Below are 12605 nucleotides of genomic sequence, written 5' to 3'. Positions count from 1 at the left end.
GTTTTCAGAGAGAGCGAGAGAATGCTAATTTGGTACAGAGCAGACCTAACCCACTATTAAATTAGTCAAAACAGGAACATTATACATCTGGCTAGAAACAAAAAAATGTCCTTGTGTGCTACCTACAGTGCATTCGGAAAGTATTCAGACTGTCACGAACCGGCTCAAAGCCCGGAACAAAAGGGAGACAACGTGGAGATAAGGAGTAACAAAATATATATTTATTAAATAAGTAACTAAGTATAAAATAGACTGGTGTGTGTGTAATCAGTAGTGTGAGTGTTTTGCATGCATGAATGTGATAATGCAGGGTGTTGAAAGATGCTAAAGCAAACAATCAAAAAGCCACCAAGAAACACAACAAAAATCTATAAAGGTGTCTGCATGGAGAGAGTCTCTTCCATGAATGTGGAAGAGGTCTATTTATCCTGGGACACACCGGGCCCAGGTGTTTCACATGTAGCTGACGACCCTCCCAACTCCGCCCACCGGCATCCTAATAAGGAAACAATAACAAAGAGAGAATACGGCAGACAGAGTGGGAGGGTCGTCACAAGACCCCTTTACTTTTTCCACATTTTGTTACCTTACAGACCACTTCTAAAATGGATCAAATATTTTTTCCCTCGTCCACACACAATACCCCATAATGATTGACATAATGACAGATTTTCTGGAATCAAGAGGGAATAAGTGTGACAAATTCCTCCAACCATCCCTAGTTTTTCAACTGGAATTTCTGCAGGAGAAAAAACAGAACCAACTGAGGATGACTTTTAACCCACCGGTAGATCAGTGGTGGTCTGTGCCGTTTAAGATGAGGGAGGATGATTTTAAAAATTTATTATAAACCATTTACATAAGGATTCAGACCCTTTACTCAGTACTTTGTTGAAGCACCTTTGGCAGTGATTACAGCCTCGAGTCTTCTTGGGTATGATGCTACAAACTTGGCACACCTGTATTTGGGGAGTTTCTCCCATTCTTCTCTGCAAATTATCTCAAGCTCTGTCAGGTTGGATGGGGAGCGTCGCTGCACAGCTATTTTCAGGTTTCTCCAGAGATGTTAGATCGGGCTCTCGCTGGGCCCTTCAAGGACATTCAGAGACTTGTCCTGAAGCCACTCCTGTGTTGTCTTGGCTGTGTGCTTAGTGTCGTTGTCCTGTTGGTAGGTGAACCTTCATCCCAGTCCGAGGGCCTGAGTGCTCGGGAGCAGGTTTTCATCAAGGATCTCTCTGTACTTCGTCCCGTTCATCTTTCCAGCGATCCTGACTAGTCTCCTTACACTGAAAAACATCTCCACAGCATGATGCTGCCACCACCATGCTTCACCGTAGGGATGGTGCCAGGTTTCCTCCAGGCGTGACGCTTTGCATTCAAGCCAAAGAGTTCAATCGTGGTTTAATTAGATCAGAGAATCTTGTTTCTCATGGTCAGAGTCCTTTAGGTGCCTTTTGGCAAACTCCAAGAGACCTGTCATGTGCCTTTTACTGAGGAGTGGCTTCCGTCTGGCCACTCTACCATAAAGGCCTGATTGGTGGAGTGCTGCAGAGATGGTTCACCCATCTCCACAGAGGAACTTTGGAGCTCTGTTAGGGTGACCATCAGGTTCCTGGTCACCTCACTGACCAAGACCTCCCTCCCTCATTCCTCATTGCTCTAGGAAGAGTCTTGGTGGTTCCAAACTTTTTCAATTTAAGAATGATGGAGGCCACTGTTCTTGGGGACCTTCAATGCTTTTGGTACCCTTCCCAAGATCTGTGCCTTGACACAATCCTGTCTCGGAGCTCTACGGAAAATTCCTTCAACCTCATGGCTTGGTTTTTGTTTCGAAATGCGCTGTCAACTGTGCGACCTTTTATAGACAGATGTGTGCCTCTCCAAATCAAATCCAATCAATTGAATTTACCACGTGGACTTCAATTAAGTTGTAGAAACATCACAAGGATGATCAATAGAAACAGGGTGCACCTGAGCTCAATTTCAAGTCTCATTGCAAAGGGTCTGAATACTTATGTAAATACGTTTATTTATTTTTTATACATTTGCAAAAATAAAATAAAATCTGTTTTCACTTTGTCATTATGGGGTATTGTGTGTAGATTGGAGAGAGTTATTTTTTTTTAATGAAGCTGTAACGTAACAAAATGTGGAAAAAGTGAAGGGTTCTGAATACTTTCCAAATGCACTGTATATCCCCCCAATAGAATCCCCATACTTTAACAATGACAGCTTCTCCATCCTAGAGGAGGAGATCAACCATTTCCAGGCCCAGGGACATGTGTGTCTGTGTGTCGACTTAAATGCCAGAAATGGACAAGAACCTGACACTCAACACACAGCGGGACAAACACCTACTTGGAGGTGACAGTATTCCCTCCCAAACGTTCCCCCCTAGACACAACCATGACAAAACAACCAATAAAAACATGTCACAACTCCTGCAGCTCTTTCGCACGCTGGGTCTGTACATAGTCAATGGTAGGCTTCGAGGAGACTCCTATGGTAGGTACAGCTCATCCCTTGGCAGTAGTACTTTAGATTAATTTATCACTGACCTCAACCCAGAGTCTCTCAGTGTTCACAGTCAGTCCCCTAACACCCTTATCAGATCAAAGCAAAATCACAGTCTATTTGAACAGAGCAATACTCAATCATGATGTGTCAGCCTAAAGGTACTGCACAATATTAAGGAATGCTATAGATGGAAGGAATCTAACGACTTCTGGGAAAATGTAAACACACTAAACAAACAACAAGATGAAGACTTATCTATCCAAAATAGAGATGGATAAACCACTTCTCCAATCTTTTTGGCTCTATAACAAAGAACAAACAGCAAAAACATATACATGATCAATTACAAATCTTAGAATCAGCTATTAAAGACTACCAGAACCCACTGGATTCTCCAATTACATTGAATGAACTACAGGACAAAATACAAACCCTCCACCCCAAAAAGGCCTGTGGTGTTGATGAAAACTTGGGTTGTGTGAAAATATGCACACAACCCAAAAAATGAGGTAGAAACTGAGCTGCCCTTCCTAACCTCCTGCCAAATTAGAGACACATATTTCCCTCTGATTACACAGACCCACAAGGAATAACAAAACAAATCAAATTTTGATAAACTCCCATATCTATTGAGTGAAATTGCACAGTGTGCCATAACAGCAGCAAGATGTGTGACCTGTTGCCACAAGAAAAAGGTAACCCATGGAGAACACACAGCATTGTAAATATAACTCATATTTATGTTTATTTATTTTCCTTTCTGTACTTTAACTATTTGCACATCATTTTAACTATGTACATATTCATAATATGACATTTTAAATGTGCCTATTCCTTTGAAACTTGTGAGTGTAATGTCTACTGTTAATTTTTGATTGTTTATTTTACTTTTGTTTATTATCTATTTCACTTACTCAGGCAATGTAAACATATTTCCCGTGTGTGTGTGTGTGTGTGTGTGTGTGTGTGTGTGTGTGTGTGTGTGTGTGTGTGTGTGTGTGTGTGCGTGTGCGTGCGTGCGTGCGTGCGATAATCATTGTGTAAAATAGATTATACTGTGTGAAGATGGTGGTTCTAGCTAAACTATTAACATATTTAACAAGATTGTACGCCTACAGGCTGTCTAATTGGACCAATATCTGAGGATTTCGTTAGAAGGTAACATTAGAGATGTTAAATTTTTTGTAAATATTTCTAAGATTGTCATTACAGGTTCATTATCCACATGAATGCTGTTTCACTGAGGGAATGGGTGGTGATTCACCCGCATGTTGCAGTTCATAATTTGACCGCTTTAGATGCCGGTGTAGCAGCAACATTGTAGCTGTGAATAACAGCTGGCTAGCGAACGTTAACAACATTTCCACTGAGGCTGCATTCCACTACTATTAGCTAGCTAAAGGCTAGCTTTATTGACAAAATATGCAGAAGTATGAAAAACTTGAGAAGATTGGAGAGGGTAAGTGTGCCTGTTTCTTTCCCAGATAATCTCTAATGTTATCTAATAATGTTGTTTTCTGTTAGCATTGCTACATCGCTAACGTTAGCCAGCTAGCGATTTTGAATGACAAGTCATTGACATTGATATGTTACACACGTTTTTTAATATTTAGCTAATTTGACAATGTCTTTCCTACCTAGCAGCAAGATTAAGCCACAATGAAATTTTAGTCAGTTAATTTAATTAAAGTTAGTTATCTTGAGCTAGCTAGCGTGTCATTATTCCAGTCATGGGCAAGTTAGCTAGCAATGTAGCTAAGCAAGCTAACATAACCCATTCAGCCAAGCTAGCTAGCCATCTAGTAACATTTGTGATTTCTTTCTGCAGGCACATATGGAACTGTTTTCAAAGCAAAAAATAGAGAAACGCATGAAATCGTGGCTTTAAAAAGAGTGAGATTGGATGACGACGATGAGGTAGGAATTATTGAGACTACAAATATAGCTATGCTAAAGCTAGTCAATTGGTTAGTTTGCTAAGGTTATGGCATATTTGTTGACGGCTCAATTTGCTTGCTGGTTTCTTGTAGGGGGTCCCAAGTTCTGCCCTGCGAGAAATTTGCCTCCTGAAAGAACTGAAGCATAAAAACATTGTGAGGTATGTCTGATGTGAAATTTATCAAATTCTGAAAATGCATAAATTAGCTATGTCCAACTATTGTATGGCATACATCTTCCCGAATCAGAACTTAAGTGACTAGTAAATAACTTTTCAACAGTGTAATTTCTAGCACTATATTAAATATCTAGCTATGCAAAGAGTTTAATTCACATTTAATTTTGCTTTTCCTAGATTGCATGATGTTCTGCACAGTGACAAGAAGTTAACATTGGTGTTTGAATTTTGTGATCAGGTGAGTGCTGCCAGATGTATGTGAATGCCGTTTTTGTATGAAGAGTAGTTTGTTGCTTTAGCTATGACAATTTACCAAAACCAATTTAAAGTAGAAGTGCCCGCCCACAAGATACAAGTTTTCTCCTCAGTGATTCACTTGTTTGATTTGATGTCTGATTTTCTTTTTGCTGGGGTGCAGTGATTTAACTTGACTCTTACAACCACAGGATCTAAAGAAATACTTTGACAGCTGCAATGGAGACCTAGATCCAGAAACTGTCAAGGTGAGTCATTGAGATTCAAATAAGGTGCAGAATATGGCTCTGAGAAACATGTTTGTGTAACCACACCCTGATGTCCCATGACTAACTAAGTCAAATGCATGTAATGTCACACCAGTGGGGGTCAGTGCCGTTTAAGATGAGGGAGGATTTTTATTTTTTTTAAGAGCATAGCCCTATTTCTATTACAGCATATTGGATGAGACATGTTACTCAAATTTTCCCTAAATCGATCATGAGGTCGCTACAATCTATCCAATGAATGAAAGTAGGTGCACACAGGTCGAGAAACAAGTTTGAGGTGACAGACAGTGATATTCAATACCGCCTTGCACACTTGCTTGCATCTAGCTGATATTGGGTGTAATCATTAGTCCAACAATTGCAAACGAGTTTCTATTGGACAAATTCAGGTTTTGGTCCTCGTTTTGTTTCTGTTTAAGAAACGTTTTTGAACAGAATCGGCACAATTAATACACCACTGATCACGCTTAAACATAGTTCACTTTCATAGCAGCCACGTTGTATTCCTTCTCGTATCAATGCGCTCTCCTCCTCTCACCTCTTCCCTTCACTTGTGGACTTCAAAGCACAACACATCAGCTGTATGTGACCAGGCAACAAAAAAAACTTTCCAAGCCAAACCACTACACACAGCCTACATCGTTGTCATCATATTATGTAATGTATTTTTTGTAGGCTAGTTGAGAACAAGTTCTCATTTACAACTGCGACCTGGCCAAGATAAAGCACAGCAGTACGACACATACAACAACAGAGTTACACATGGAATAAACAAACATACAGTAGAAAAAAACAAATAAAAGTCTATATACAGTGAGTGCAAATGAGGTAAGATAAGGGAGGTAAGGCAATAAATAAACCATGGTGGCGAAGTAATTATAATATAGCAATTAAACACTGCAATGGTAGATGTGCAGAAGATGCTTGTGCAAGTAGAGATACTGGGGTGCCACGGAGCAAGATAAATAAATGAATACAGTATGGGGATGAGGTAGTTGCAAGGGCTATTTACAGATGGGCTATGTACAGGTGCAGTGATCTGACAGCTGGTGAGGGAGGTAAGAGTCTCCAGCTTTAGTGATTTTTGCAGTTTGTTCCAGTCATTGGCAGCAGAGAACTGGAAGGAGAGGTGGCCAAAGGAAGAATTGGCTTTGGGGGTGACCAGTGAGATATACCTGCTGGATCGCATGTTACGGGTGGGTGCTGCTATGGTGACCAGTGAGCTGAGATAAGGCGGGGCTTTACCTAGCAGCGACTTGTAGATGACCTGGAGCCAGTGGGTTTGGCGACGGGTATGAAGCGAGGGCCAGCCAACGAGAGCGTACAGGTCGCAGTGGTGGATAGTATATGGGGCTTTGGTGACAAAACGGATGGCACTGTGATAGACTGCATCCAATTTGTTGAGTAGAGTGTTAGAGGCTATTTTATAATGACATCGCCAAAGTCGAAGATCGGTTGGATGGTCAGTTTTTCCAGGGTATGTTTGGCAGCATGAGTGAAGGACGCTTTGTTGCGGAATAGGAAGCCAATTTAATTTTGGATTGGAGATGCTTAATGTGAGTCTGGAGTAAGAGTTTACAGTCTAACCAGACATCTAGGTATTTGTAGTTGTCCACATATTCTAAGTCAGAACAATCCAGAGTAGTGATGCTGGACAGGCGGGCAGGTGCGGGCAGTGATCGGTTGAAGAGCATGCATTTAGTTTTACTTGCAATAATGTCATAGTCAATGTAGCTAATAGAACTAACGCGTTAGTAAACCCACTACAATCATACAGTAACGTTAGTGTACAGTCAGTAAGCAGTTACACGGGCGGGCCCCGGTGGCAATAAATTAGTAATACCAAAAGCTTACCATGACTTGGAAGAGTTCCAGTGTTGTGTTAAAGTCATAGCCAGCTAGCTAACATAGCATCCCTCTGTTTGAGCAGGGTGTTTCAATGTCTAGCTGCAATTGCTAGCTAAGTGAAACTGAAAGTGGAAAAAAAAGACTCTTGCTTCTCCTTCATTTTGGAAGAAATTAATTTGTTCAGAACTGTTCAAATATTAGCTTCCTAGGTATTGTCAAGTCAATATAGCCAGAGGAGAACGAAGCTAGCTGTCCTCCGGCTATACCATTGTGCTACCCTACAGAGTTCTGTTGAAGGCTACTATATTCTTTCCAAATACATTTTTAAGTTTTAATAAATTATTTGTTGACGTGATTATATTTAGCTTAGTTTCATTTAAAAATTATAACTTTTTAAATGTTTAGACCTTTTTATTTTTATAAAATTCACTGAGGATGGTCCTCCCCTTCCTCCACTGTGTGACACAAATTATTGTGTAACTCCGAAGACTACCACCAATGTCCTCTCTCATTAATAATGAGAATGAAGTATTACTGCTTTGTTGTCTTTCTGTATCTCTGTGCTTAACTCAGTCTTTTCCTACTTTCTGTATGTGCAGTCGTTCATGTACCAGCTGTTGAAGGGGCTTGCCTTCTGCCACAGTCGTAATGTTCTCCACAGAGACCTGAAGCCACAGAACCTCCTCATCAATAGGGTAAGTCAGTGGAAAGTTAGGCTTTGACTGGTTAAGTTCTAGTTCTTGAAAGTTAGAGGATATACTGTGCTGTAAGTGTCTTAACTTAAACAGAAATGATCTTGCTTGGTTAGTGAGAAAATAATTTACCTTTTCCATAGTCTACAATGTGGAATGATTTGCTCCTTTTAGAATGGGGAATTGAAGCTGGCTGACTTTGGCTTGGCTCGAGCCTTTGGAATCCCAGTGAGATGTTACTCAGCAGAGGTGATATGACAATTATTGTATTAATTTGGATACGAGCAAAGAAAATGAATGCCTAAATTACTGGTGTCATTCAAGCTTCTCTCTCTCTCTCTGTAGGTTGTGACGTTGTGGTATAGGCCCCCAGATGTGCTCTTCGGTGCTAAGCTTTATTCTACCTCTATTGACATGTGGTCTGCTGGATGCATATTTGCAGGTATGTATAACCTTGAGGTCAAAATTGCACAGCAAGTTCAAGGGGATGATTGTACACTCTACTTACCTGTGTTATATTCTCTGAGTCACCCAGAAGCTTCTCGACCCATTTCATTTTGCCTAGCAGAGGAGTTGATGATGCCATTCTTACCCTCCTTAACATGGTCTATAGACATCTAGAGGGTGCCAAATCCCATGTTAGGGTTCTGTTTGTTGATTTTTCTTCTGCCTTCAACATAATCCAGCCCTACATTCTGGCACAGAGACTCATTCGGGACTGCTCTTTAGATGGGGGGGCTGGTTTTGTGGCTGTTGGACTTCCTGACCCAACGCTCATAGCGAGTCAAAATAGGTCCCCAAGTGTCAGACATACGCAATACCAACACAGGCTCTCCTCAGGGATGTGTTTTGTCCCCACTCCTGTACATATTGTACACCATCCTGACAGACACCTTGTTAAGTTAGCTGATGACACTGCCTTGGTCAGCCTGCTGCATGATGACGAGGAACATCATCTCCCGGTCCTAGATGACTTTGTAGAGTGGTGTGAGGAATCACACTTGGTCCTCAAGACCAAAGAGATGTGCATAGACTTCAGGAAGTGTACAACACCTACCTCTAACATCTGTCAGAATATAAAGATTGTAGAGGAATACAAATACCTTGGTGTCCTATTGGACAATTAACTTCAGTGGAGTAAATGTACAGACCTGACCTACAAAAAGAGCCAACAGAGACTATTTTCTCAAAAAGCTGGGATCTTTTAATGTAGGCTATACTATACTGACTCTGTTTTACAAATCTTTAATTGAAAGTATTTTAACTTTTTGAATTGTTTGTTGGTTTGGCAATGACACTGTCAGCCAGAGAAATCTGCTGAGAAGGATTATCACTAAAGCAAGCAAGGTACTTGGAGTCAAACAGAAAGGCCTGGATGAGATATTTAAGATATTTAAGGTCAGGGCTCACAAAATCATTTTAGACCCAAGCCACCCCTTGTACCCGGACTTTGAACTGCTCCCCTCTGGGCGCAGGTATAGGGCACCCCTCAGCAGGAAAAACAGAACTAGACAATCATTTGTGCCAGGTGTGATATCCCTCCTAAATAGCTCCGGCTAATTTTCCTATTGACTCAGTAAGGCCAGCAGGCTAGTCTTTAAAACATATTTCAAAAAAAAATATATATATATATGTTTTATATTGGTATGTAACTGTTAGGAAAGTTGTATTGCCAATTTTGTTTTGTATTTAAACGCCACTTTAAACGTGTACATGACACTGCAACAATATTTCCCCATGGGGACAATAAAGTAAGTAAATAAGTTAGGGCCTCTACCTTTTGTTGATCTTCTATAACTTTTGCTTTTTTTCATTTAGAGTTGGCAAATGCTGGAAGGCCCCTGTTTCCGGGTAATGACGTTGACGACCAGCTGAAGAGGATCTTCCGATATCCTTTCAGAGATGTTTAGATGGTAACCAGGTTCAATATACTGTCTGTGTTGTATGGTATGTAGAAACAAAGACGGAAACTAAAGTTGGTCCACTTTGTTGAGATTCATCTATTGCAATGACTAAACTTTACCAGTCCTATTTACTGGTGAAAGTCTTTCCTTAATGCTGTGGCACATTGTTGGGTACACCAACTGAAGAACAGTGGCAGACAATGACAAAGCTTCCAGACTATAAGGTAGGCTATCCCACTGATGTTGTCAATTACTGATGACCATACAGAAACTCATGTTTTCTACTGCCTTCAGGAAAATAAGAATATATGATTTACAAGGTATGAGAGTAATTGACTTTTGTAGATCAGATTCATCGATAAGAGATGGAACAAATATTTTCTGCGCTGCTGTCTGTTTACTGTACATCCATTTTCTCTATCGTTGTTTTTTACCTACAGCCGTACCCCATGTATCCAGCCACGACCTCACTGGTGAATGTTGTCCCCAAACTCAGTAGCACAGGACGGGATCTCCTGCAGGTTAGTATTCCTCCCCCCATAACCAATATATTCATCAGTATACAATGTATTATCATGCTATATCATTCCTTGACGTTAACATAAACTTACAATGCAATGTCCTTCACTGTAATACTCTGAATTCATATGTTTCATATGAGCAAACCCACGCTGTGGAGTTACAACAAACTAGTTGTGTGTAGTGTACCTGGCAGACAGCTTAGACAGGAATGTCACGTTGTCACTAGGTGGAGTCAGTGCAAAGCTTTTTCCCAAATGCCACTTGAATACTTAAGAAATGTTGCCTTACAAACAACACACATCTGACTTGCATTATTTATTTTTTCTCTCTTTTAGAATCTGTTGAAGTGTAATCCTGTCCAGAGGATCTCTGCAGAGGAGGCATTACAACACCCTTACTTTGCTGATTTCTGCCCACCGTAGATGAGGTGCCCAAACACGTCACTCAACTGAACCTCCTCCATCAGAATCAATCCTCTTTCACTCCCATCTTCTCACCAGGATCTGTCTATCCCGACTCCCTACAAGGCTCATCCTTCAGCAGCACCTGTTTTGACTAAGACACTTCCCTTCACTTCATCCTGTTGTGCCTCCAAATGGAATCAAGTCCTTGTGGGCTCTGCAATATTTTAGATTTTGTTAGCAAACCTGTCTGCTTTTGTCTGTGAAGCGCACTGATATGGAAACATATAACATGTAGCGAATAACAAATCTGGACCCAGAGAAACCGTGAATCCTTCTGAGCCAATAGCTGCGCAGCAGAGTAAGAGGTTTGAACAATTGAAGTTGTGTGCTGCATAATGTACTGGCAAAATGTAGGTATTTGGATACATTGTTCAAATAGGTTTAATGTGCTACTGCTGTTGTCAATATTGCATTAATTGGTCATAAGATTGGAGACAGACTTGCATATTTCCCTTGTTCTTCATCATAGTTATAACAATATTCCACTTACAATAGGAGATTGTAAAATGGAGGGGAGGCATATTTATCAGTTACTTCTCAGGCTTGCTGTTTAGCTTTTTGTGTTTGAGTTTTTTTGTGCACTTTGTAAATGGCAGTTGCTTTTTTAATAGTTTAGATCTCATCTACTCTATAAAGTAAAGTTGAACACAAAGTCGGTATTGTCAAAGCTGGGGCCAACTGATATATTTTATGAACAGCTCAATACGAGCTTGAGTCATTGCTTTTATTTTATAGTTACATTTTTGTAACTTTGTACAATCTTTCATAATTGACCTAATCTCTTATAGCTTAAGAGAAAGTGAAGAGAGGAGGAAATCCACTGATACCTGTATTACCACATTATGATTGTTTTGCACCACTCTGACTTTGACTGTGTTCACTCAGATGGGTAACTTAATTTTGGCAAGGAACTAGCACATTTTTCAGTGTTATTTTACTCCAGCTACTTATCCCACAAAAGCCACAATTATAAGTAATCTACCAAAACATTGGTTTGCATGGATAGGGGAAATGTGTGTTTTGATGATGTAAGATGACAAGCAGAATGCATGTATTTATTGATCATTGAATGTCTGCTTATGTGTGCATTGTCTTTTTTTCTATCAAACAAATTACTTTCAGGAGTTGTATTTGCTCTTCTTATTCAAATAATAACATTTGTGACACTTAGTTCCATGTCATTTTTACTGCTCTTTATAGTGTGCATTGATGTTTGCATCTGAGTTGAGATTCAATTCCATTATCACATGCAGATATGTTGGATCTTAATTTGACCAGTTTCTCACAGCAGAAAATGTGAATTTTTGTGTGGATTATAATTAATAGACATTTTTGTAGAGTTTGATACATTTTTAGATGGTGCAAATCAAGTCTGACATTTTAAAGTGAAAATTGCAAACTTTAGAATCCTTTTAAACCTCAAATACACTACAAGTTTGCATTTCCTGCCGTGCAGGAAATTTCCTGCAATGGGGTGATAAAATTAAGATCCTACATCTGTAAAGACAAGCAATTCCAGTGCTTATTTTTTAGACAAGACTGCTGTAGATTATTAGTTTAAATATGACTCATTTCTATTTTGAAAGAAGAGTGGACTTTGCACTTTTATTATTATCATTGTTTTATTGTAAAACTTGGGTCAAGTATTTAGACAATTGCTGTCAGCAGTGGTCTTTTTGTGTACATTTTAAAACACAATGGTTCAGTAATTCAATAAAGTGGACTCAACATTTTTTTTTGTTGTTGGAAAATGATTTCCTTTTCAGTAAAATGAAGACAAAGCTCCATCAATTTCAGAGCAGGGGCACAGTGGAAAAGATGGTCAACAACCACCAGAAGTGGAGAGCCTTTTCCAACTTTCTGCCCTATGCACCAGCTGGTGTGAGTGAATTTCCGTTAAGATGTTACCATGGTCCATCACCCAGGATTTTAAAGTAACTTTTTGATCCAAATATTGCCAAATAGAATACCTCAGTTACACAAATGGTTCAAATAGTTGAAGGAACTTATATCCTGGA

At 39.9% G+C, this 12605-nt stretch overlaps 1 protein-coding gene across 1 annotated transcript; it reads left to right on the top strand.

Moving 5' to 3' along the window:
• Nucleotides 1–3779: 3779 nt before the first annotated feature.
• Nucleotides 3780–12321, top strand: LOC110530478 (cyclin-dependent-like kinase 5). The gene is made up of 12 exons (XM_021613581.2): nucleotides 3780–3976; nucleotides 4346–4434; nucleotides 4548–4615; nucleotides 4811–4871; nucleotides 5080–5136; nucleotides 7605–7700; nucleotides 7872–7946; nucleotides 8043–8139; nucleotides 9516–9585; nucleotides 9765–9825; nucleotides 10042–10122; nucleotides 10459–12321. The coding sequence occupies exons 1-12, from the start codon at nucleotides 3940–3942 to the stop codon at nucleotides 10543–10545; spliced, it is 879 nt and encodes a 292-aa protein (XP_021469256.1). The 5' UTR covers nucleotides 3780–3939; the 3' UTR covers nucleotides 10546–12321.
• The last annotated feature ends 284 nt before the right edge of the window (nucleotides 12322–12605 follow it).

This window comes from Oncorhynchus mykiss, chromosome 8, assembly GCF_013265735.2.
Source record: "Oncorhynchus mykiss isolate Arlee chromosome 8, USDA_OmykA_1.1, whole genome shotgun sequence".
NCBI lineage: Eukaryota > Metazoa > Chordata > Actinopteri > Salmoniformes > Salmonidae > Oncorhynchus > Oncorhynchus mykiss.
Note: the sequence above shows the minus strand (reverse complement) of the source record. Positions and strands in the feature narration are given on the sequence as shown.

Bases quoted from the DNA above. Each gene is read 5' to 3' on its own strand.
- LOC110530478 (XM_021613581.2), top strand. From the start codon at position 3,940: ATGCAGAAGTATGAAAAACTTGAGAAGATTGGAGAGG. The intron at 4,872-5,079 runs GTGAGTGCTGCC...TTACAACCACAG, and splicing joins TGTTTGAATTTTGTGATCAG to GATCTAAAGAAATACTTTGA. The intron at 7,701-7,871 runs GTAAGTCAGTGG...TGCTCCTTTTAG, and splicing joins AGAACCTCCTCATCAATAGG to AATGGGGAATTGAAGCTGGC.